Source organism: Heloderma suspectum, chromosome 8, assembly GCF_057233095.1.
Source record: "Heloderma suspectum isolate Gila_16-S chromosome 8, 16-S_ref, whole genome shotgun sequence".
Lineage (NCBI taxonomy): Eukaryota > Metazoa > Chordata > Lepidosauria > Squamata > Helodermatidae > Heloderma > Heloderma suspectum.
In genome coordinates, this window is record NC_139465.1 from 24,769,206 (window position 1) to 24,790,390 (window position 21,185).

Sequence of the window (21,185 nt, forward strand, 5' to 3'; positions counted from 1 at the left end):
AACCTTGTCATATTTTGCAAGCTTCTGGATCAGCTTGGTCCATTCTAGAATTCAGAGGATCAGCAGTTAACTTGGAACAAACTGCTTTGTGTATACTTTGGACAGAAAAGCAGGATAAATATAATAAATCTAATCCACTCTAATGCTTCTGTTCTCCTTGCATAGACAGTGCCAGTCTGTTGGGGTGTTCATAGTTGCCCCATAGTTGCTTGTCCAGAACAATTTTAACTTTGTAGACCTGATATGGATCTGCATAGGTAGCGGAATGAGATGCTATAGTCCTGAGGTGATAGAATAGACTGTACCACTTCAGACAGCTGGTGTGAGTGGGATCACATTTTTTAATGCTCCCATGGGTGAGCTAGAACCTTTCTCCCAGAAATGTCTGGGTGTTTCATTTTTTGTTTAGTTGCAGGGATCCTTATCCCATAGCCAGTTGGCTAATATGAGGATCTAGGGAAGCCACACTTGCTTCCCTTCGGCCGTTCTTGCATGTCTTCTTGGTGTTTGGCCCTGTAAATCCTGAAGCTAGTCCTAATTCTTCAGGCAAAACCCAGTTTCAGGTAGGATCTGTGTGTCTCTGGGTATGCCCATCCAGTACTAAATATACTTTTATTTCATTTAAAATATTTAGATCCCCCATTTTCAATAAAATATTCAAGGTGACTCACAACACAACATTAAAATACAAGAAAGATAAAAAAATAAGCCATAATAGCTTAAAAAAAGGAAGTTGGGACAGCAGTTGGGGTGGGGATATGCTTGAAACAAAGGTGTTATACACTGTGTGTCCCAAATCGTCAGGGTTGTCGTTCTCCACCTTTCCATGGGTATCTATTAGTTTACAAGCAGGCCAAGTGTTGGTAAACATACCTTGCTGGTTTGACTGCATTCATTATGAAAGGTGCTGTTTATCACTCCTTTGCAGTTTTTGTTTGCACCCCTTAAGGAACAGGTTTTTAAGTCGGAGATGGCTTTAGGTTTGCACTTTTATTAAGAAGGTTTAAAAACAAACAAACTGATGCCCAGTTTGGGTGGAAGGACTGGAGCAGCTGGGTCGTTTTCCAGCTCATGGGAGTCCCTGTAGATTTCTACATCTATTGCAGCTTTAAAACACGTGGGAAAACCAGAACACAAGCTAGCAACCTGAGCGGGGAGATGCCAGTGCAATTCCAACAGGTTTCCTGTCAACACCATGTCAGTGTAGGAGACATAGAACTGAATTTCTACCCATTAAACTGCAGCAGTGGCTTCAGTAATCTTCTCTGCCTGAGATAATTTTTGAAAATAGTGCTGAGACAGCAGTGCCAACCTGCCTGTCTTGTAAGGGGTTCCTCCACAATGTACCCAGCTCCTCCTGGATTATATCTGACACCTCTTTTGCTGCTTTCATGTGGTGTAGTGGTTAGAGTATTGGGTTGGGACTTGAGAGACCCGGGTTCTAGTCCACACTTGGTTATGAAGCTCACTGGGTGACTTTGGGCCAGTCACTGACTCTCAGCCTAACCTACCTTACATGGTTGTTGTGAGGACAAAATGGAGGGGAGTATCAATATACGCTGTCTTGGGATTCTTGAACGAAAGGCAGGATATAAATGTGTGAAAGAATAAGTTGGCAAGCAGGCTGAAAATACAAATCTCTGTAACATGGGAAGGGCACAAAATCTGTGTCTAGCAAAATCCCCAAGACAGACTTGGGGCATCACTGTTTGTTTTCTGTTCATCTTCTTACATTAAAAAACAAAACCAGAGACAGGGAAAACTAATGTAGTCGCCTAAAGTACCAACTCCATTCCTCCCTAACATGTCTTTGCTGTAAGCAACAGTATTCCTGTGGGATTTCCTCACCTGCCCTCAGCCAGCCTCCCAGCAGCACCTCCTGGACTCCCCGCCTCTACTGTTGGCAGTACCAGTTGCTGACTATCTATGAAATGCTAGGAATGCAAGAGTGGAGCCCAGCCCTGTAGGGAAAGCACCGGGAAACGTCCTGCTTTGCTGAACAGTGTGTCCATTCTGGTTTCCAAGTATTTTTCTCAACTTTGAAGACCTGGGTGAAGTTGGTGTACCCCAGATTTTGGCCTTCAGTGACAGTTGACTCTCTCTCCATGTCAAGCTTCCACGCTCTACGGTCCCGAGGGTCTCACTGATATTTTCGGCATTAGGCACTAACTTTGCTGACCAGGTAAGTTCCTGGGACTGGCATTTCCTCCCCTTCTGTCGGTGCCTGGTACCTTTATGGACTCGGTGTCCACGCTTGTCTGGAAAGGCTGTGCAGGAGAAGACTGGCACCTGGTCTTGTCACCTGCTCTGCCCTTGGCAATGGCACCTTTGCCTTGGCCTGACAGGGGCATCCTCCTAGTTCCGGAGTGGGCCAGCTGGCTGGATCACGCTGACTTGGCAAGAGCTGCCGCTGCATTGTCACCCTAGCTTGCAATCCATAAATACCCACTGGGGTTAACTGGGCGCTGGCAAGGCATGGCTCACTCGGTGATCTGATTAAATGGCCCCAACAGAGAGAGCGATCTGCCAATGCCCTGCTTGGGATTACAGCTCCTTCGTAATGAGTTTAATTGGGCCAACGTTGCCCTAGAAACAGAGCTGGAGCCGATAGAGAGGTGGTGGAGTCAGAGGGCTAGCTCTGGAATTACATGGTACTTTGGTCTTGTGTCACATGGACAGGGGATGCCCAGTGTGAGGGTCCTCTCCTCTAGCTGCTATGGTGCTACTCTGAAATGCTTTTGGCCCGGGATCCACCATAGAGGCATTGGAATCTTGCGACCAAGATCCATGGTGGGAAAAATGCTGCAGCTCCTATTGGCTGGATGCTGATGCTGATGCTGACTAACTTGGATTGGCCATTGTTCAGGTCTGTATGACTTCAGGGGCAAGACAACTCAAGTCTCTTTCATACGGGCTGCTCTTTCTTCTGCCTGTTACGCTGGCTAGCAGACTGATAGCTGGATGACAAGACTATGGACCATGGATACATTGACAGCACAATTAGTATGTATCATGTGCTATGCTCTCCATTCCCCTCTTCCTCCCTCTGTTCGTAGAGGAAATGGATAGAAAGGATTCAGAATGTCTTTCATAATACATCTCTTGGGTGCTGCAATTGTGGTAGTAGGATTGCAAGCTTTTGAGTTCCACAGGATTCCTCTTCTGGCAGGAAGACCATATATTCTGCCATGAAAGTTTGCCATGGCTTTTCCAGCTCCAAAATAGCATTTCTCTTGAAGCGTGTGTATGTTTTCTGGAATTAATAGCCTTTGTACTTTGCTATGGTGTTGGAAACTGTGGCTTTTTCCAACCCTGAGTGATTTGTCCCATGCAAGGTGGACCCCTTGTTCTATTTCTGCTATAATTCCCCCAAGTGCCAAACAGTGATGCCAGTCCTGCCAATGTGTGAATAAAATGGCCATGCTCTTTTTCCTTTTTGTCTCTGCTTGACAAATGTTCTTTTCCCTTCCCCTAACTAGCCACAGCCAATTAAGATGCAAAAAAGGGGGAAAGGGTAATCTAAACAGAACCAAAAGAGAAAAGAAAGAAGGTAATCCAACAGAGGTACCCCGCTCATTAGATTTATTTATTTATTTATTTATTTATTATTTAAAACATTTGTATCCTGACATATATCATTAAGATCTCAGGGTGGCATACAGATAAAATCAATTTAAACAGTATGGAAGTGTTTATGATCAAATCAGTTATAATCATATAATTGATACACAGAATACTGATGTAAACAACTATAGATATAGATATTATATTGTCAGACTAGCATCAGTCAGAGAGGGTTTTAGCTACATAGATCAAGCGAAGACTTTCCATTGGGCTATATTATTGTCTGCAACACCAGAGGGTTTACGGCCTATGCTTGATAGTATTCCATGAAATGTTATACTCTCTGGAATAACACATGGATATATTTTAATGCTTTTTAGTAGCATTATGGTTTATTTCATTGATTTATTATTAGTATTATTATGCTGGCTGAAGCTCATTTGACAATACATATGGTGATCTCTTATTTTTTGGCAGTCAGTTTAATTCACAACATCACACATTCATTTATGGATTTCTGCTTTTGTTAAGTTTCTAGCCCTTAGGGTTGTATAGATAAGTTTAAATATGTATGAACAATGCCTATTAAAGTCTCAGAAGTCAGAGAGGTGGCTGAATGGGACATGTAGTGGTCGGGGAGGGGGTTTCAGTGCCCTGTGTAGCTTTTCCACTCTCTTCCCCTTCCCATCCCCACAGTTTGCAAAGCCAGAATAAATTAATGCAAAGTAAAATAAATTAGGCAAACTTGCTACATTTGTATAATGAATGTATAGGGGCCGCAAAATTCAACTTCAATTAGTACAGAATCAAATGTGCCTGCGTTTGTGAGATTGCAGAGTACTAAAACAGAACCAGGAGAACGAACAGTTACTGAGAACCTGGAGCGCCAAATAAACCAATTACGAAGACACCCATCTGCTCCGGTCTTTGAGCGCTGCCTTTGCACGGCACTTTATCCCTGCCCATCTGTTCCATGCCGTCTGCTTGTTGGCAAGCTGCTAGTCCTACCCAGCAGGTAGCCCTAGAAGGGGTGGAAGGAGCTATGGCTGAGGAACACTGTTTGAATACAGTGAGGGCAGGACACTGGGAGGCGCTTGGGTGTTTCCTCCCCATAGACTGGTCTTCAAACCCTTTGGGTCTGAGTTTTCTGCACAGTGTGAGAGGTCAAGGACAGATGCCTTTAAAACCTGAAAGACCACTTCTCCCATATAAGCCTGCCCAGTTCTTAAGATCTTCTGGAGAGGCCCTTCGTTCAAGACGTCCGCCTTCAGAGGCAAGTTTGGTGACTACCTGAAAGAGGGCCTTTTTGGTGGCTGCTCCAAGGCTGTGGAGCTCTCTCCCAAGGGAGGCTAGGTTTGCTCCTTCTCTGCTGTCCTTCCATCAGCAGGCAAAGACCCCTCTATTTAAGAAGACCTTTAGCCTGTAAGTGGTCTACAGGCTAAAGGTCTTCTTCTATTAAATTTTAATAACATTTGTTTTCTGTAATTGTTATGTTTAATTGTATTTGAATGTATTGTTATTGTTTAATGAATTTTAATTGTGCCTGCAAGCCGCCTTGAGTGCCCTGGTTTGGTAGAAGGATGAGGTACAAATAAGATAAATAAATAAAGCTGGCAGGTGGTTTTTTTCTGGAGTTCGGCCCATCTGGGCACAGCACAGCCCTTTTCCAGAGAGGATTTGGCCTGCTCCTGCCCCCTCTCCCTCTTTCTTCGGCCTTTAGTTTAGGCTTCATAGCCACGTTCACAGCCATGTTGGAAAGACTATGCTGAGGTAAGTGGAAGCAGCTCCAAGCTATCACGTTCTCTCTTGTCCTCAGGAGAGAGGCCCTGTAGAAAGTAGACGGGATGTGAACAGTGGGAGAACTTGTCTGCGATGTGAGGGTTTCAGGGCAAAGGTGGTTTGTGTTGCGTGGTGTTTCGGATAGAGTGTTGGACCAGGTAGACCTGGGTTGAAATCATCCAAGAAGCTCATTGGGTGACTTTGGGCTAAAATCTCTCTGCCTGGCCTACCTCACCGAGTTGTTGTAATGATAAATTCCAGGGGCGGGGGAACCATGTGTGCTACCAGAACTCTTTGAGAGAAGAGTGGGATAGAAAAGCAATACATTTCGCCAGAAATACCCTCCCTGAGGACTTTTCCCTTGTTTGTGTTGTGGGCTGGTAAGTTGGCCCTGAGGCCTGTTTTACTTCTTCTACACATGTGTAAGCGAACACTAAGATGGAGGAATGGACTGTACCACTTCAGACTGCAGGTGGCAGATCACTGTTTTTGTTAATGCTGCCCTACGTGGAAAATATACTGCAAGTAGAAAGCTAGTACAATTTGGAGCAGGCTGAGCTAGAACCTTCCTTCTCAATGTGCTCGGTTTCCCACCTGTCCTCCACCACTTTGCACTGAAGGTTTGTTTTTATATGGGGGAGGAATGTTTAATATGGGAGAGTATCAAAAATGACATCCCCCACCTGCAGTCTGAATTGGTGCACTCCAGTCTAACACCTGAGGATTCTACCATCTCATCCCACCTGGTGTAGACTAGGCCAAAGTTCTCTGAAGGGTGGACCGGTTGTGCATAACACAAAGGAGTTCATGGGGAGGATTCTGACACGTGCATCTCTTGTGCTGAGCAGGACTTCAGCAGTTGCTGCTTCTCCTTCTGTGCAAAGGGTTGTGTTGGACCTGAGGGCTACCTGAGTCTGTCTGGGGAACGGTGACAGTGCACTTGGGCTTCAAGCAGCTAGTATTTGAAGGATGCTTTGGCCCTCATGGAAGTTGGGCGTGTGAACTCAGAGGCAGTGGTGCAGCTAAGGCTGGATTTGAGGCTAAAGTCTAGGACCCCGCAGCCCAAGAGGCCCCCAAATAACTCCCAAAAGAGCGGCAGGTGGTGATGGCAGCAGAAGCAAATATTGTTTTATTCCTGTAGTCACGGTGGTGCTGTGATTTAAGTGAATTTGAAATGCAAAACTGCACGTGGCCAGAATATATATATTAAAAAAAATCAGGAATGGGAAACAGTTTTGTTGTGGTTCTTCTAATGTATCAGGAACGTAGAAGCATTTGTAAAACATGGAATGAATGGCGATTGTGTGGGGGGAAAGAAACGTCAGTTGTGTCCTTCGCAACGGAAGTAATACACGTGGCTGTCTAAAGGGGGGGAGGGGGGATAAGACCATTAAGTCTAGCTGCACTACTGCTGAGAGGACCTGTGGCTTGTCCGCATCTTGCGATGAGGAGAGGGTCTACCATGAGGTCGCAGTTGGAGTCCCTTCTCAGAGTGCCACTGCCTAGTGAGATCTGGTGGGTGGCCACCAGGGAGAGGGCCTTCTCAGTGGTAGCACCCTGGTGGTGGAATACCCTCCCGAGAGAGGCTTGCCTGGTGCCTACTTTAGCTGATTCTGAAAAGAATACAAAGACTTCTTTATTCTCCCAGGCCCTTTGGGGACTCTTATCGATATTTTTAAAGTTTTTTGGCTTTTAAGTATTTAAGACTTGTCTCTGTTGCTTTTATTGATCTATCTCTGCTATGACATTTTTATATGGTAATTGTATTTTGTATGTTGCCCAGAGAACTTTGGTTATGGTGCAGCATAAAAATACTGCTGTTGCTGATGGTAATGACATAGGACTTTCCCTTCAATGGTTTGGATCCTAAGATAAGTTAACTTTAGGAAGTTAAGTTTAATATTATGTTTTATCATGTTGTATTTTAGGGTTTTAATTTTTGTGAACCATCCACAGAACTTAGCTTATTGGACAGTACAGAACTATAATAAATGAAATGAAGTTCATGGAAGGAGTTTTTCCCATACCCTCCTTTCCCCCCTGCAGCTATCTGTGTCTCCTGAAAAGTCTTTCCAGAAGTTCAAGGTATGGGGCTTGTAAACAATGTAGGATGAGGTGTGAAGGATTTCTGGGGAAGGGGAAATGGCTGAAAATTAGGTGGATAGCTGCCTCATCCTACATTGCCCAGGATACATCCATCACTCTCCAGAGAGGCTTGGGCGGAGGGTGGGAGGCAGGTGACTGTGGGTGGGGATGGACTTTCCTTCTGTGAACTTCCTTAAATTATGACCCAAGCCATAATGTCATAAGATTTGAGAGTAAAAATAGGTGTCCTCAAGCCCAAGAGAGGTCCTTTCTCCTAGCAAGAGCTTTAGCAGCATTCTTTCTAGGAGAAACCTGAGGTCATCCAAGATTTGTATTTCTGGTCTGAGCGGAAACCAAGAACCCACAAAAAAAAGCAGTGGATGTAAAGACTTGGGAATTTATGACTTACTTACAGGCTAACCCAACATGTTAGGCTGGCTAGGAATCCAGTGCTGAATATCAATATAATGGCAATCTGGTTACCTTTTAGATCTTGTATTGAAGGTCTTTGCCTAAGTGAGTGTGTACCTCCTACGTACAAATGTATATTTTCTTAATCTGTTATGGTTAGCGTTACTCACCTACTCTTTCCCCCTACCCACAGACCTCACTTGATTTATAGCATTTGAATGTAAAAAGTACTTTTTTCTTAGTATGCAGTCATTCTTACTGTTTCTGTATTATTTCTTTTTGTGTGTATTTGTATGCTTTCTCCTTGGGTATAACCTTCTATTGTTTTTGGAGAATGAAATTTTGTTTAGTAGAGTACATGTTATTAAGAAGAAAAGACAAAGAAGGACGGGTCTGCATTGCTCTAAAGAAAATGCCAGGTGTGGGACATGCCCTAGGAATGGCCAGGAGATTCTTGCCCTTGCTGCAAGAGGTGAAACTCTGCGGAGGATAGCTCCTTGCTCCTAGCTTGAGCTCAGGCCTTTTAGGGAGAATCTTGGTAAAGTTGCCGTTGGCATGGGGCTTGCGGATGTGCTTCCTGCCAGACATGCTTGTGCGCCCAATTTTCTTGTGCCTGTGTGTGTGTGTGTGTGTGTGTGTGTGTGTATATATATATATATATATATATATATATATATTGCCGTAATTGCCCAGTCTTGCAGGCTTAGCGCCAGAAACACATCCTTGTGTTATGTGTGAATCCTTACAACAACGCTGCAAGGGTATTTGACACAGTCCCTGTTTTACAGAAGTGGGAACTGAGAGCAAGTTGTTCAGAGATGCTTGTATGGGATCCATGCCTGAGTTGGGACTTGAACTTATCCAGGTCCAAATCTCTCTACCGATTTTCTCCCTGTCGGTACATTCTTGAGTGTCTGAGTCAGAGGTCTTAACCCTGAGCCACTCCTAAGGGAAGGACATTTCAGTGCATTCTGTTCCTGAGTTTCCATCCAGGCACACACATTGTTCCCAGGGGTTAGGAGGAATCACTGCCTCTCACCCTCAGCAAGCATTTACACTGGGCTATTTGGCTGTGTCGTACTGGCTAGTCCTCGATTATAGAAATCCGCTAGTGTTCGAGGTGCCACAGGGCTGTGTGTGTGTGCACGCACATGTGTGCCCTTTGGGTGCCACTTTTATCCAAGAATGTGATTTATAAATATTTAAATAGCTATGCAGAAAACAGGGATAGCTTTCAGGGACAGGTGGATTCTAAAATCTGCTGCATTCAGTAAATTAGAAAGAAAGAGAGTTATGCGTGTCTCCCCCACCCCTCTTTTTTTAAAAGGCTGTTTCAGTGTGCCACAAATTATTAACATGAGTTAATGAGTATGTGTGAGTGGGGAGGCTAGTAACTTTTGTGATTGATTTACAAGGCTCAACTAAGAATTGCTGTGAGGGTGAACTGCTGGAACAAGAGATGGGTTTTCTCTCTGATGTTCCTAGAGCATAGCATGCCCATTTTCTACAACCATGGAGTGGGGTGGATGGATGCTGGATTAGTTTCCCTATACACAGGGACTTATACACAGGGACTGGAGGAAGGAGGGCTCTTAGGCAGCCAATTCTGAAGGATCTGTTATCTCATAGCGACATCTCTCCATCTGTGCCAGCATTTGGACAATAAGGTGTCTTCCTTGCCTTCAGCCTTTTGCTGCCCTCTGCTCTGTATTTGGGAAGCTGCGTCATCTCAAAAGTGAGACCTGGGTTGAAGGATGCAGACAGAGGGAAGCCAAATCTGTCTGTAAATCTCCATGGTAGACTCTCAGAATCGGAGTGTCGCTTGGCTCACTGGCTGTTGTGATGGGGAGGTGGTGTAGGCAAGGTGCTGCTGAATGGGAAAACAGAGGATCTACCCACTCCCCACAGTACATCACCCTCCACTGTACTACTCTGGAGTAGCCATGCTCAGTGGTAGAGCATGGAAGGTGCCAGGTTCAACTATAGGCATTTAAAATCTAAAAGGAACTTGGGTAACAGCCCTGCAAAAGATTGTGATCCTCTCTTATTGGATCATAACTTTGTGATCTGCCTCTTCACTTACTGAGACGTTGTGGCTCACCCCTGCAATGGCATTCTATTTTCTGTATTGCATTTGTCATTGTTATTGGAGGTATCACATTTATGTATGACTCAGTTATTGTTTTGGAATATATTTAAAATACATTAGCTCCATCTCCTGCAGCTTTGATTGCTCTCTTTCTCCATGTATTGTTCTCTGCCACAGTGCCTTCGACACCTCACTCTTAGTCACTGATACCATGTTCTGCCAGACTGCCACACATATTCACTTTGCTATCCTCTTTTGCAGGGAGTCCCTCCCGGTGGAGCTCGACCATGTCGCTCTCAGTGCGGCCCCAGCGGCGCAGTCTGGTGGTCAGGATAAATAGGAGCCAGTCGTTTGCTGGCGTCAACTCCACCCAGGACAAGTCTTTCAGGTAGGCCCAGGGCAAGTCTTCCTTGATTGGGATGAGGGTCTGGGCATGCTTAGGATGGGGTGAAGGGTAATGTGATGCTCAGCTGACTAGTTCTGCTATGACATGATGCCTCTCTCTCCTATGCCTTTCCCTCCCACCCCTCTGATTGAAACTTACACAGATAGAAACATCTTCAATGATCATGCATAAAATATTTTCTTTCTGCTAGTCATTGGGTGGGGCAAGGAGGACTAGGATTTAGGCGAAATATCAAACCTTTGGCAACTGGAAGTCTTGCTCAGCCTCCATCACATTTCTGAGATGTGACTAGGCACCGATCAGATACTCTTGAGCTTCATCACCACAGTTCATAAGGACTTGAAATATTTATTTTAAAAATGAAAGCTGAAATGCATATAGGTTTGCTTGTGAGGCAGGGCATTTGTCTAGCGGGAGCTGGGGGTGGCTTTTTACCTTGCAAGTGACCAGTATGCCCACCCGCTGCCTTTGCTCAAGGGATCCTTCGGGAGGTACCCTACCTACACCTTTCTAGTGACCGTTATTGCTGGGACAGTGGGTTTCCTCCTCTTCTTATGCTCTTCCCCAGACTTGCACCCTCCCTCTCTCTTAATCTCCAGGGGCATAAATTAAACTCCACGTATCCAATAGGTTCTTACCCCTCCAGAGGAAAGTAACATTCCTTCTGCAAGGGTAATAGTGGGAACAGGTGGAAAAGTAGTTTCAGCAAAGGCTTGCAGGAGGGAAGCCAGTACTGCTTCAGAAGCTATTCTTGGCAGCTACTGGGTCTGCTGTTTCTTTTACCTTGCAGCCAAGCTAGGACTGTATATGTAGTCTGGTTGAAGAGTGCTTCTGAGCGTGTGAAAGGTGATACTTTCTGTGAATTCCAAGAAAGCCCCCAGGTATATCTGGGATTAGGGAGCAGAGCTGCTGGATCAAAAGGCCTAGCTCCTAGCAGTCTGATGCTTTGTAAGTTAACTACCCTAAGACCTGGTTTGCACATAATGCTAAGCCATGGTTTATTTAATCCATGGTTAACCCATTATTTATTGCTGTACACAGGGTTTGTCTGGCAGATGATTGAACAAAGCATGGCTTGTTTTCTCAATCCTTGGGTTGATTTCTTCCTCCTTCACTCGCTCCTTCCTTATATCCCAAATACTTTTGCAGTGCTGTAGTATTGACATATAGATTGGATTGTTCTTTTTTTTACCACTCTTGCCCACTGCCTCTGTAGCCTGGTGAAACAACCCATGAACAACCAACAATTCTGGGTTCACACATAATGAGAGCCCATGGTTTAAACAAACCAGAGTTAACCCAAAAACAAACCATTGGTTCTCTTCCTGGGTTGTTTGTGTTTAACAAACCATGGTTCGTTTGCATGGCTGGGTTCACACATTATGGCAACCCAGAATACAACCACCCATGGGTTAAATAAACCATGGGTTAGCATTATGTGCGAACCTGGTCTAAGTGTGTTATAGCTTTTCATGAGGTGAGAAGTAAGTGTGTGTGTAAAGAGATAAACTAGGTGTTCGAATGTGGTCCTCGGTCAGCGCTGTGTTTTATAGCCACAGGTTTAGAGTGGGAGCAAAATGCTTTGTAGGAGGATGGGGCAGGAGGCAGCCTGTCCAACAGGCTCATCCATAGCATAGATGCAGACCAATATTAGGAAGCCTTCTCTTACTCCTGTGGAGGCATTTGGAAAATGCATAATTCTTGCATTGTTCCTTGAATATGTGAGTCTTGCGTCTGTATTCCTGAAGTACTGACCACCGTGACCCAGGCAAGGTGAGAGGACATATCAGAAGACTTGGTGGTGAATGCCCATCTTTGTATAGCACGTAAACAAGAGGGGAGGTGGGCCAGCAAACAGACGTCTCCAGCCCATCACTCTCTGTGCATTTGTTGCACATGGGCAGTGCTGGGTCAGTTAGGTTTAGGTGACAGAGTGAGGCAGAAAGAGCAGGAGTGTTAAAATCCATACGATTTCCAGAGAGGCAGCTGGGTTTGTGTGTTGCAGCAAAACCAAGAAAGAGTCTTGTGGCGCCTTAAAGATAAATGAATTTATTCTGGTTTATGCCGCATACATTTCATCTTTAAGGTGCTGCAAGGTTCTTTGTTGTTTTTAAAATCCCCCAGTGTATTAAATGGTTCTGCAAATCAATATTTTGACTCAGCGAACATTTTTGAAGCACTGAATTGCTTCAAAATAACATTTCTAGTTTCTGCCAGCGATCCTGAAACTTCTGTGAAGAAGCAGTACCTGTTGGCTTGGCAACTGTTACCATCTCAGCACTGAGAATGTTGATGTTTAGAATCCCTGTATCTGCCAGTTCCTCTGCTTGAAAGTTTAGAACTATCATTAGAATTCCAGCTGCCAGAATCGTTTTTTGCTCTTGAAATACAGTATCTAATCTGTAATGCCGTTGCTTGTAAAGGATTGTGAGAAACCTCAGCCTTTAAAATGAAGTAACAAGCTTCTAGTCCTTACTGTAAAAGAATAATAACTTTGTTCTTTGTAAATCCAGAGATTTAGGTAGGCCTTCTAGAAGCTAATGGACTGGGGGACTTCATACTAGTGTACATCTGTTGATCTCTACCCATTAATTTATTTTTACTTATTACATTTCTATACCACCCAATAGCCAGAGCCATTGACTTCAGTCTCCTGACCTCGCTTTTCCTCCAACTCGTTCATGAATACCAACTAAAGGACTTACGCTGGCCTTAGCATTCGAGTGCCACAGGCAAGCTTAGTATACAATTCTGAATCATGGAGTTGCTGGGCTCCCTCGACCCACCCACTGAAAGTGTCAGCCCAGTCTGCTAACTCCACAACATCTTACTTTGCTTGGGGATTTTTGTTTTGGTAGGAATTTCCCTGTGTTCAGCACACCAACGGTCTCCAGGAAGTCTGGCTCCAGAGTCAGTAGGATGTTTTCAATGTCCCACAAATCCCCTCCACCCAAGGTGCCCCAGCCGGAGCGACTCGACGAAGTGTACGAAGCACTGAAGAAGGGACTGACGTACGTGGTTGCTGCACCCAGCAGGCGCTTCCCTCCCCGTGTTGGGGGTGTTTTGTTTATTCATTCAAAATATTTGTGTGCCACCTTTCTTTCTCACATTGGTGTATGTTTCTGGTGGCTCACAAGAAACAGCATTGAATGTAAACTCACTAGCAGTACAAACCCAACAGCATTAGATAAAACCCAGATATCAAAAGCAGCAGTAAAAAGACCAGTGTCAGCCACCTGCTGATCATAACAAACAATCGTAACTAAAAACAAGAAGTCTACAAGCTATCAGCCAAAAGCTTGGTTAAACGGGACATTTCCCCTGGCGCCTAACAGACAGCAGACTAGGTGCCAAGCAGATCTCCCTTGGGAGAGAGTTTCATCATCGAGGTACAACCACTAAGATGGTTTAATGATGATTTAAGTTTAATGCCTCCAGTGCTGTGTATACCACAGTATTTCTTCCCATAGATTGATGCATGTATATGCTTGCATACCCTCTTTCCTTCCCCTCCACAATCTGTGAGTGGGTGGGGGACACATGCAGGCCGTTAGTACAGTGGCCTCCTCAGCTAAGCCTGTGAACCAGAATCTCTGCCGGCCGCAGCTGTGCCAGGTGCAGACTGCTGGGAAGCTGGAGCAAGGAAAGCATTCTGTCTGTGGGCCTTGCTGCCAAGGATAACATCCTGCAGGAGCTGAGGCGACTTGAATGGGGGGCCAGGCTGCTGTCTACCCTAATCTCTACAGTTAGTGTTTGTTTGTTTGAAGGAGGGGGAAGAGTCTTGCCCCTTCTCTGCTCACCCCATTTCTCCCTACAGTGCTTATCTGGAGGTGCACCAGCTGGAGCTGGAAAAGTTGAGTACCCAAATCCGTGAGTCCAAGAGGAATTCTCGCTTGGTGAGTGAAGGGTTGAAGTCAGCCAAAAACATTCCTGCCTTGGGTGTGTGCACTTAACTCCCCTGAAGTGCAGGACTGGTGACCGCCCAGGGAGAGAAGGGAGCCTTCTGTTACCAGGGGCTTTAGAGTCTCAGCTGTGCTGCTCAGCAAGAGCTTCTGCTTTGCTCTTATTCTTGCAGTATCTCTGATGTTGCCAGCACCTTTCCTGGGTCCAGGGGTTGCTATACTAGTGTCGGGCATGCAGGATGGCCATTCCCCCCCCCCCACACACACACACACACACTGCACAAAACACACTTTCTGGAAACATGGTGCATCCCTTGTTGGTATGGTAATAGTGGGCATGACTTTGGTGGATTGGCAGTGCCATGCATAGCACTTTATGCACAGCAATCAACCCTGGTTTCTGAGCCCAACCTAAGCCCTTACCTTCTCCTTTCTCCTTTAGGGCTTTCTCTACGACCTTGATAAGGTAAGTCTGAAGAGTAACCTTGGAGGCTGCAGCCAAGAGCACAAGAGTTGGAGGGAGGGGATGCTTAGCTCTGCAGCGCTGCCCCCAGGCTGCTTTCCCACCCACAGGTGAACCCTTGTAGGGAGAGAAGAGGTTTGGAGAGGGCCATGTTGAGGTTTGAAAAATAGCTGTAGGGCAGGGGTGCAGAATCTCCATTCCCCCCAGGCCTAATCCAGCCTATGGGGCACCCCAATCTAGCCTGCACCGCGTCTTAGGGTTCCTCCAGGGGCCTAGGCTCCAAGCCCCATCCCTGGAGGAAACCCCTCGGAGAGCATCCTTTGCTGATGCAGGGTAGACGATCAAGCAGCTTCACCCCCACTGGCCCTTCCTCTATTCAGGCTAAGAGCCTCCAAGCCTGCTTTGGATTTAAAGAAGAAAAGATAACAAAAGAAAATATAATAAAATGCTGAAGGGGTGTGGCAGATTATTTTTTTTCACCCAGAGGGTTGAAAGTGGTTCAAGAGAGGTATTGCTACTTGTGTGTACACCAATCACATTTTTTTTGCATCTGGTAAACAGGTTTTGCAAGTTTTTGTCTCTCTTGCAAAACCTGTTTCACCAGAGGTGACAGTGGGACAAAATAAATAGTTGAACAGCATGGGAAGCAAAGGTTCTCTTAAAAGACTTGCAGCTGTCTTATAAAACCTGTTGTCTATTTCCAGTCCGAGGATTAGCTGCAGCAGCAAATTCTGAGTGGATCCAGGAGAACACAGTTAAATCAAGGGAACAGCCTTTTCCCTTGAACTCCCCACATGGTTTTCTTTGGCATTTTTGATTCAGCCATTCCCTGGCTCTTTGAGGTCGTAAAGGGTTCCCTGGCCTTGCCAGAGAGATACAGAAAGGGTTAACTGGTTAAACAGATGATGAATGTTTGAGGCTACTCCTTGGATCCCTTTCTTTCCCAATACTTAACATCAAGGAAATTGATACTAGGTGCTGGGGTTCCAGATGTGTTAATTAGATGGGGAAAAGACGATCATGTAACTAGCCCTTGTTATGTTTTGTATGGATCCCACTACTACAAGCAGTGAAAACACAGGGAAGCAGCTTTTTCCTTTGATTAAGAGGAAAAAGCTTTCCTTACCTTTGCATAGTGGTAAGGTCAGATCAAGAGGCATTTGGGCAGCAGGGTGGTGCTGAAATTTGTAGTACAAGTATTATTATAATATCTTCCCGTATTATTTCTTCTTAGGGAGCAATCCAGTGGCCCCTAGACAGTGTCTGAGGGGCCATAGGATATTTTGGATTCCCTGATCTGAAGTTGGAGACAGTGCTCCGACCTCGGAGGGGGGAATCAGAGTTCCAGTCCCCCTCCCCGTTGTAGCCAGTGTGGAAAGAATCGTGCCACCTGCCTCCAAGTTTGGGAACTTGACCTCGGAGAGGGGAAAAAGGGAGTGTTTCAGTCAGTGGGGAGGGGAGCAGACTGGAGATACCAGGATACAAGCTACCCTGAAGCCTCTCCAGCTTCCTTCTCTCCCCCTCTGAGAAGCTTTCATTAGACAGGCAAAAAAAGCCCATCTAGCAAAAATGCAGGGTGGGAGAATGGGGCAGCGAAGATGGGGGACTTACAGTCATCAAGGATGCAATCAGTAGGATTGTGCCCTTAATAGGCTAGTGAAGTCAGGTAACCTAGACTTCTCTTTTTCAAGATAGCTGATGCTTAAAATGATATGTATGACAGGTCTGTAATTTGATGGAAATTAAATAGATAGATAGATAGATAGATAGATAGATAGATAGATATTATGTATGCTTTTTGATTAAATGATCTCCAAGGCAACTTTCCACAGATTTAAGCAATATGGGGAGAAAATATCGGACATTTAAATAAGCTTAGTAGCAGAATAGCATCTGTATAATAAACAGCACAACTTTATATTCTGTTAACATCAGGAACAAACAAAACAGCTTTAAACATGATGCCTAAAAGAATACAACCATGCCATTTCCTCCCGCCTCCAGCCCTGAACAATTTCCTCCTCCCCCTGAAACAGCAGTGAAATTGAAACGACCCTGGCCAGTTGCCCAGGGATTCTCTATGGTTAACCTGACCTAGGCTGTAGCGCCCTGGTTTAAAGATTTTTTTCTTATACCAATGAACATTCAAATAGTTTGTCATCCAAAAACAGATCAGCAAAAAAGCCCGTTTAGTCTGCAGGCACTAATGCAAACTGTTACTATCGCTTTTCAAATAGAGCTTAGAGACCCTGTCCTTCTCATAGCTATCTTGGGAGCATGGAGGACCTATGTGGTTCTGCACTCCTTTGCCAGTTGGATTTCCACTTCCAATCTAATGGGGTTTTTTTTAATTATTTCACAGCAAGTCAAGTCAATCGAGCGGTTCCTGCGCCGTCTGGAGTTTCATGCTAGCAAGGTACCCGTTGCTTTCAAGTTGGGCATTGAAAAGAATTTCTGTGCCAAGAACAGCTGAACTTTTTGCAGCCTTTGTTAAATTATGCAATTAGGGTAGATTTGCATATGTTTGCTTATTTTGTATAGCTTAGGCAGGGAGGTATGCAGGAAACAGGAGTTCCAGGCCTGACAGCTAGGAACCCTGCTCAGCCTCATCTCTGGCTTCTAAGATTCCAACAGGCATTGCAAGCACAGTTTTAAACCATAAGGACTAGAAACCTTTCTTTTAAATGTTGGGGTGCGGGGAGAGTAGATTATGGCTTGTGTGCCCTCTGCCAATTTCTGCTCTTGCACAGTGCAGTTGTGAATATACATAGACTTCTCTTTCCTCTGCCTACTCTAGCTTTCTTCAGGAATCCCCCAAATGAAAATGCACATTACACATACACACAAGTTCCAGCATCGTATCCCCTACTGTTCTAGTCATTTATGAGTTTGTGCACATGTGTGTGCATTTGCATAGTTTCTCAGGTGTCTTCCGTAACTAACTCTGTACAGGAGAAGATGCTGATAAATGTAGGAAGCTGTCTTAAACTCGGTCAGACTATTCTCCATCTAGCCCAGTATGGTCTGTTCTGACTGGGAGCTGCTTTTCAGGGTCTCGGTTAGAGAAGGGTCTTTCCCATCACCTACTATATGATCCTTTTTAACAGGAGTTGCTAAGGACTGAACCTGGGACCTCCTGCATTTATTTATTTCATTTATACCCCACCTTTCTACTAGGCAGTAGCACTCAAGGCAGCTAACAACAATGAAAGACAACATTTAAAATAAAAACAGAATTAAAACAATCAGAACAAATATATTAAAAACGCAATTAAAAACACAGCAATGAAAGAAGAGAAGCAGCACCCATCTCAACTGACTAGCTTACATGCCAGAGGCCATCTTTGTCTGCTGGCAGAAGGACAGCAGAGAGGGAGCCAGCCTCGCCTCCCTTGGTTCAGAGTTCCACAGCCTGGGAGCAGCCACTGAGAAGGCACTCTCTTGTATCCCCACCAAGCATGCCTCTGATAGCAGCAGCACCGAGAGATAACCTTAAAACCCAGGCAGACTATGGAAGGCGGCAATTGTTCAGGTAGACTGGTCCCCAGTTGTGTAGCGCTTTATATGTCATAACCAGCACTTTGAATTGTACCTGGAAACTGACCGGAAGCCAATGGAGCTGGAGCCAAGGGAGTTGGACGCTCACTGGATGCTGTTGGACACTCACTGTGACATGCAAAGCATGTGCTGTTCCACTGAACAAAGTGGAACAGCACTTCTCTCCCAAAGGGAGGAGAGAAACAAAATAGGGTAGGGAGGGTCACCTTACAAGCCAAAGCAAAATGTTCTGTGGGACAGTGTGTGCCATGGGGAGATCACAGGCCTGCTGGATGCTTGAGGTGTTCCAGGTTTGTGGCTGCCCACCTTCCTGCTCAGTCTCCCTACAGTGTGTCACCTCTGCTTTGTGGGTTTCCTTTTGACAGATAGATGAGCTCTACGAGTCCTACTGCATCCAGCGACGACTCCGGGATGGAGCCCACAACATGGTTAAGGCCTACACAGCTGGTTCACCTGGCAGCAAGGAGGCCCGCGAGAGCTTGGCCGAAGCCGGCAAGGGCTACAAAGAGTACACAGAGGTGGGTCAAGACGGCCAAGTACTGAGGTAGGCGGTGGGCGAGTGGGGTCTAGGTTTCTTGGTTGCTGGCATTAACAGGTGGCGGTTTGGTGTCTTCCCCTCCAGAACATGTGTCTGTTGGAGAGTGAACTGGAGAGCCAGTTGGGAGAGTTCCACATCAAGATGAAAGGTATCAAGGGACAAATAACATGTTATACACAGCTCTGTTGGCCATTTTAAAAATTGAAAAGTAGGTTTGGGAAGGCAAGATTTTGAGGGGGCAGGGGAGGAGAAGACTACTTAACCCTTTTCCTGCCGGCTGATCCCCCCCCCCTTTTTAAAATAAGGTTTACCTCATAAACATGCATCTGGAACCCCTCAGGAGGAAACCAGCTTGGGAGGTTCTAGATCCTCTCCCCCTTCCTGTCATTTCTGTGGGTCAGAAAAACTGGGGATGCCCTGGTGGGTCGTGAGATAGGCCATGATACCCGCTCTAACTCTTATTTCTCTTGCAGGGCTGGCTGGCTTTGCTAGGCTTTGTGCTGGGGACCAATATGAGGTTTGTGAGGGAGAGATGTATGTCGATTATGTTCCTGTGTAGGGTGTATGTCCAGGTGGGGAGCAGGGGACTTAGGTTCCATGGTTTGGGAGGATTGTGGGAGATGACTGGGCTTGGCTGGTGGCGGAACTAGCCAGTTTGGTTGAGAGGAGCCTAGCTCCACACCACTGATAGTGTTAGCTGTCGTCCAGCTCAGCCGGACCACAAGGGACAGGGCCTCCTATAATGAGGTGGATTGGGCCCCTGTCTCACGCAACCCTCTGCTCACCCTCTGAAGAAGGTTTCATTTGGCTGGGCTGGCTTAAGGTTGTGAGTGGGTGTCTGAGAACAAGGCAGGTCTTGTTGGTGTCTGTCCATCTGGTCGGTACAAATGTTTCTTAAATTCCTCATGACAGATCTTCATGAGGTACGGGCGCCAGCGGTGGAAGCTGCGAGGCCGCATTGAGGCGAACAGCAAGCAGGTGTGGGACAGCGAGGAGATGATCTTCCTGCCCCTCATTACAGAGTTCCTGTCTATCAAGGTAACCGGTGTCCCCCACTCGTTGGAAAGATGAGGCCTCTCTTTTTGGAAAGACGAGGCCTCTCCCGTTCTCAGTAGTCCTGCCTTCTTCCGTCTCTGCCCAGGTAACAGAGCTCAAGAGCCTGGCCAGCCACGTGGTGGTGGGGAATGTCTCTTGTGAGACCAAGGACCTGTTTGCGGCACTGCCCCAGGTGGTGGCCGTGGATATCAACGACCTGGGCACTATCAAGCTGAGCCTGGAAGTGAACTGGAAGTGAGCGTTCTGTTTGTTTCTCTGTTGTAAAGCCATGTTGGAAGATGCTGGTGGGTGACCGTGAGGAGGGCTGAGATTTTACAGTCTGGGGAGAAGAGGTGGGGATAAGTGGAGGAGAAAGGGACCACTGTGCCCCAGCCAACCTAGTGCCTTCCAGGAGTGTTGACCTACAACCCCCATCATCCCCAGCCAGTACAGCCAATGGTTGCTCTAGATAATGACTCCCCAAATGGGTTCAGGAGAGAGTAGGCATTCATCTCTCTGAGCATCCTCTTCCAGCAGCAAATCAGGGGGGGGACGGGGGGACGGGACGGACCTTTTTTTTTGCTAATCATTGTATATTCCTTTGGCCAGCCCCTTCGACAAAGAGGACCAGCCATCATCTGCCAGCACTGTGAATAAGACGTCCACAGTCAACAAGAGATTCTCAACGTACAACCAGAGTCCACCTGACACGCCCTCCATGCGTGAACAGGCCTTTTATGTGAGTGCTCCTTTGGGGTGCAGGGTTATTAAGATATGGGAGTGAGGTAGGGCTCTTTCTCTCCCCCTCCCCAACCTCCATCAAGGATTTAGAGTGAATACAAGCCATTAAGGCATCCAATCCTATGTACGTTTAGGCAGGAAAAAAGTCCTACCATTCCCAGCATTCCCCAGCCAGCATGGCTGGCTGGGGAATGCTAGGAGTGGTAGGACTTTTTTCTCATCATTTTCATAATGAGCTTGCATTATGGTTCCTAGGAGTTTGCAAATCTAAGCAGCCTATAGGGCTAGACCTGTTTTGCGTTAGTACAAACGCATTAACCGCCTCCAGACTGTTCTCTGGATGGGGCTGTTCTCAAACACCCTTCTTGGTTAAGTTAGCTTCCTTTCAAGTTGAATAATGTTCCTTAGCTGTCCAAGAATAATAACTGAGAAGAGAGTTGAACTGGCAGCCTCCTGAATCACAGCTGATTCTTTCAGCCACTGTGCCATATTAGCTAGACACATCTGTGGAGCAGGTCCTGCTTTCATCTGAGTTGAAGCTTCCATTTTGCCCTCAGCTGCTCCTAATAATAATAAAATAATTATGAACAAACTTGCTCTTCGTGCCCAACTGA

The 21,185-nt window shown here is 45.9% G+C and overlaps 1 protein-coding gene across 5 annotated transcripts in view; it reads left to right on the forward strand.

The window, feature by feature from the left end:
• RIPOR1 (RHO family interacting cell polarization regulator 1) overlaps positions 1-21,185 on the forward strand; it is a 108,947-nt gene that overhangs the window by 68,906 nt on the left and 18,856 nt on the right. For all 5 annotated transcript variants that reach the window (XM_084813157.1, XM_084813158.1, XM_084813154.1 and 2 more), the window contains exons 2-12: positions 10,190-10,316; positions 13,193-13,345; positions 14,152-14,230; positions 14,679-14,702; positions 17,062-17,115; positions 18,623-18,775; positions 18,880-18,943; positions 19,269-19,312; positions 19,708-19,833; positions 19,937-20,085; positions 20,440-20,569. In XM_084813157.1, the coding sequence (XP_084669283.1) occupies positions 10,216-10,316; positions 13,193-13,345; positions 14,152-14,230; positions 14,679-14,702; positions 17,062-17,115; positions 18,623-18,775; positions 18,880-18,943; positions 19,269-19,312; positions 19,708-19,833; positions 19,937-20,085; positions 20,440-20,569 (1,077 nt within the window). In that variant the 5' untranslated portion in view covers positions 10,190-10,215. The remainder of the gene's footprint in view (positions 1-10,189; positions 10,317-13,192; positions 13,346-14,151; positions 14,231-14,678; positions 14,703-17,061; positions 17,116-18,622; positions 18,776-18,879; positions 18,944-19,268; positions 19,313-19,707; positions 19,834-19,936; positions 20,086-20,439; positions 20,570-21,185) is intronic.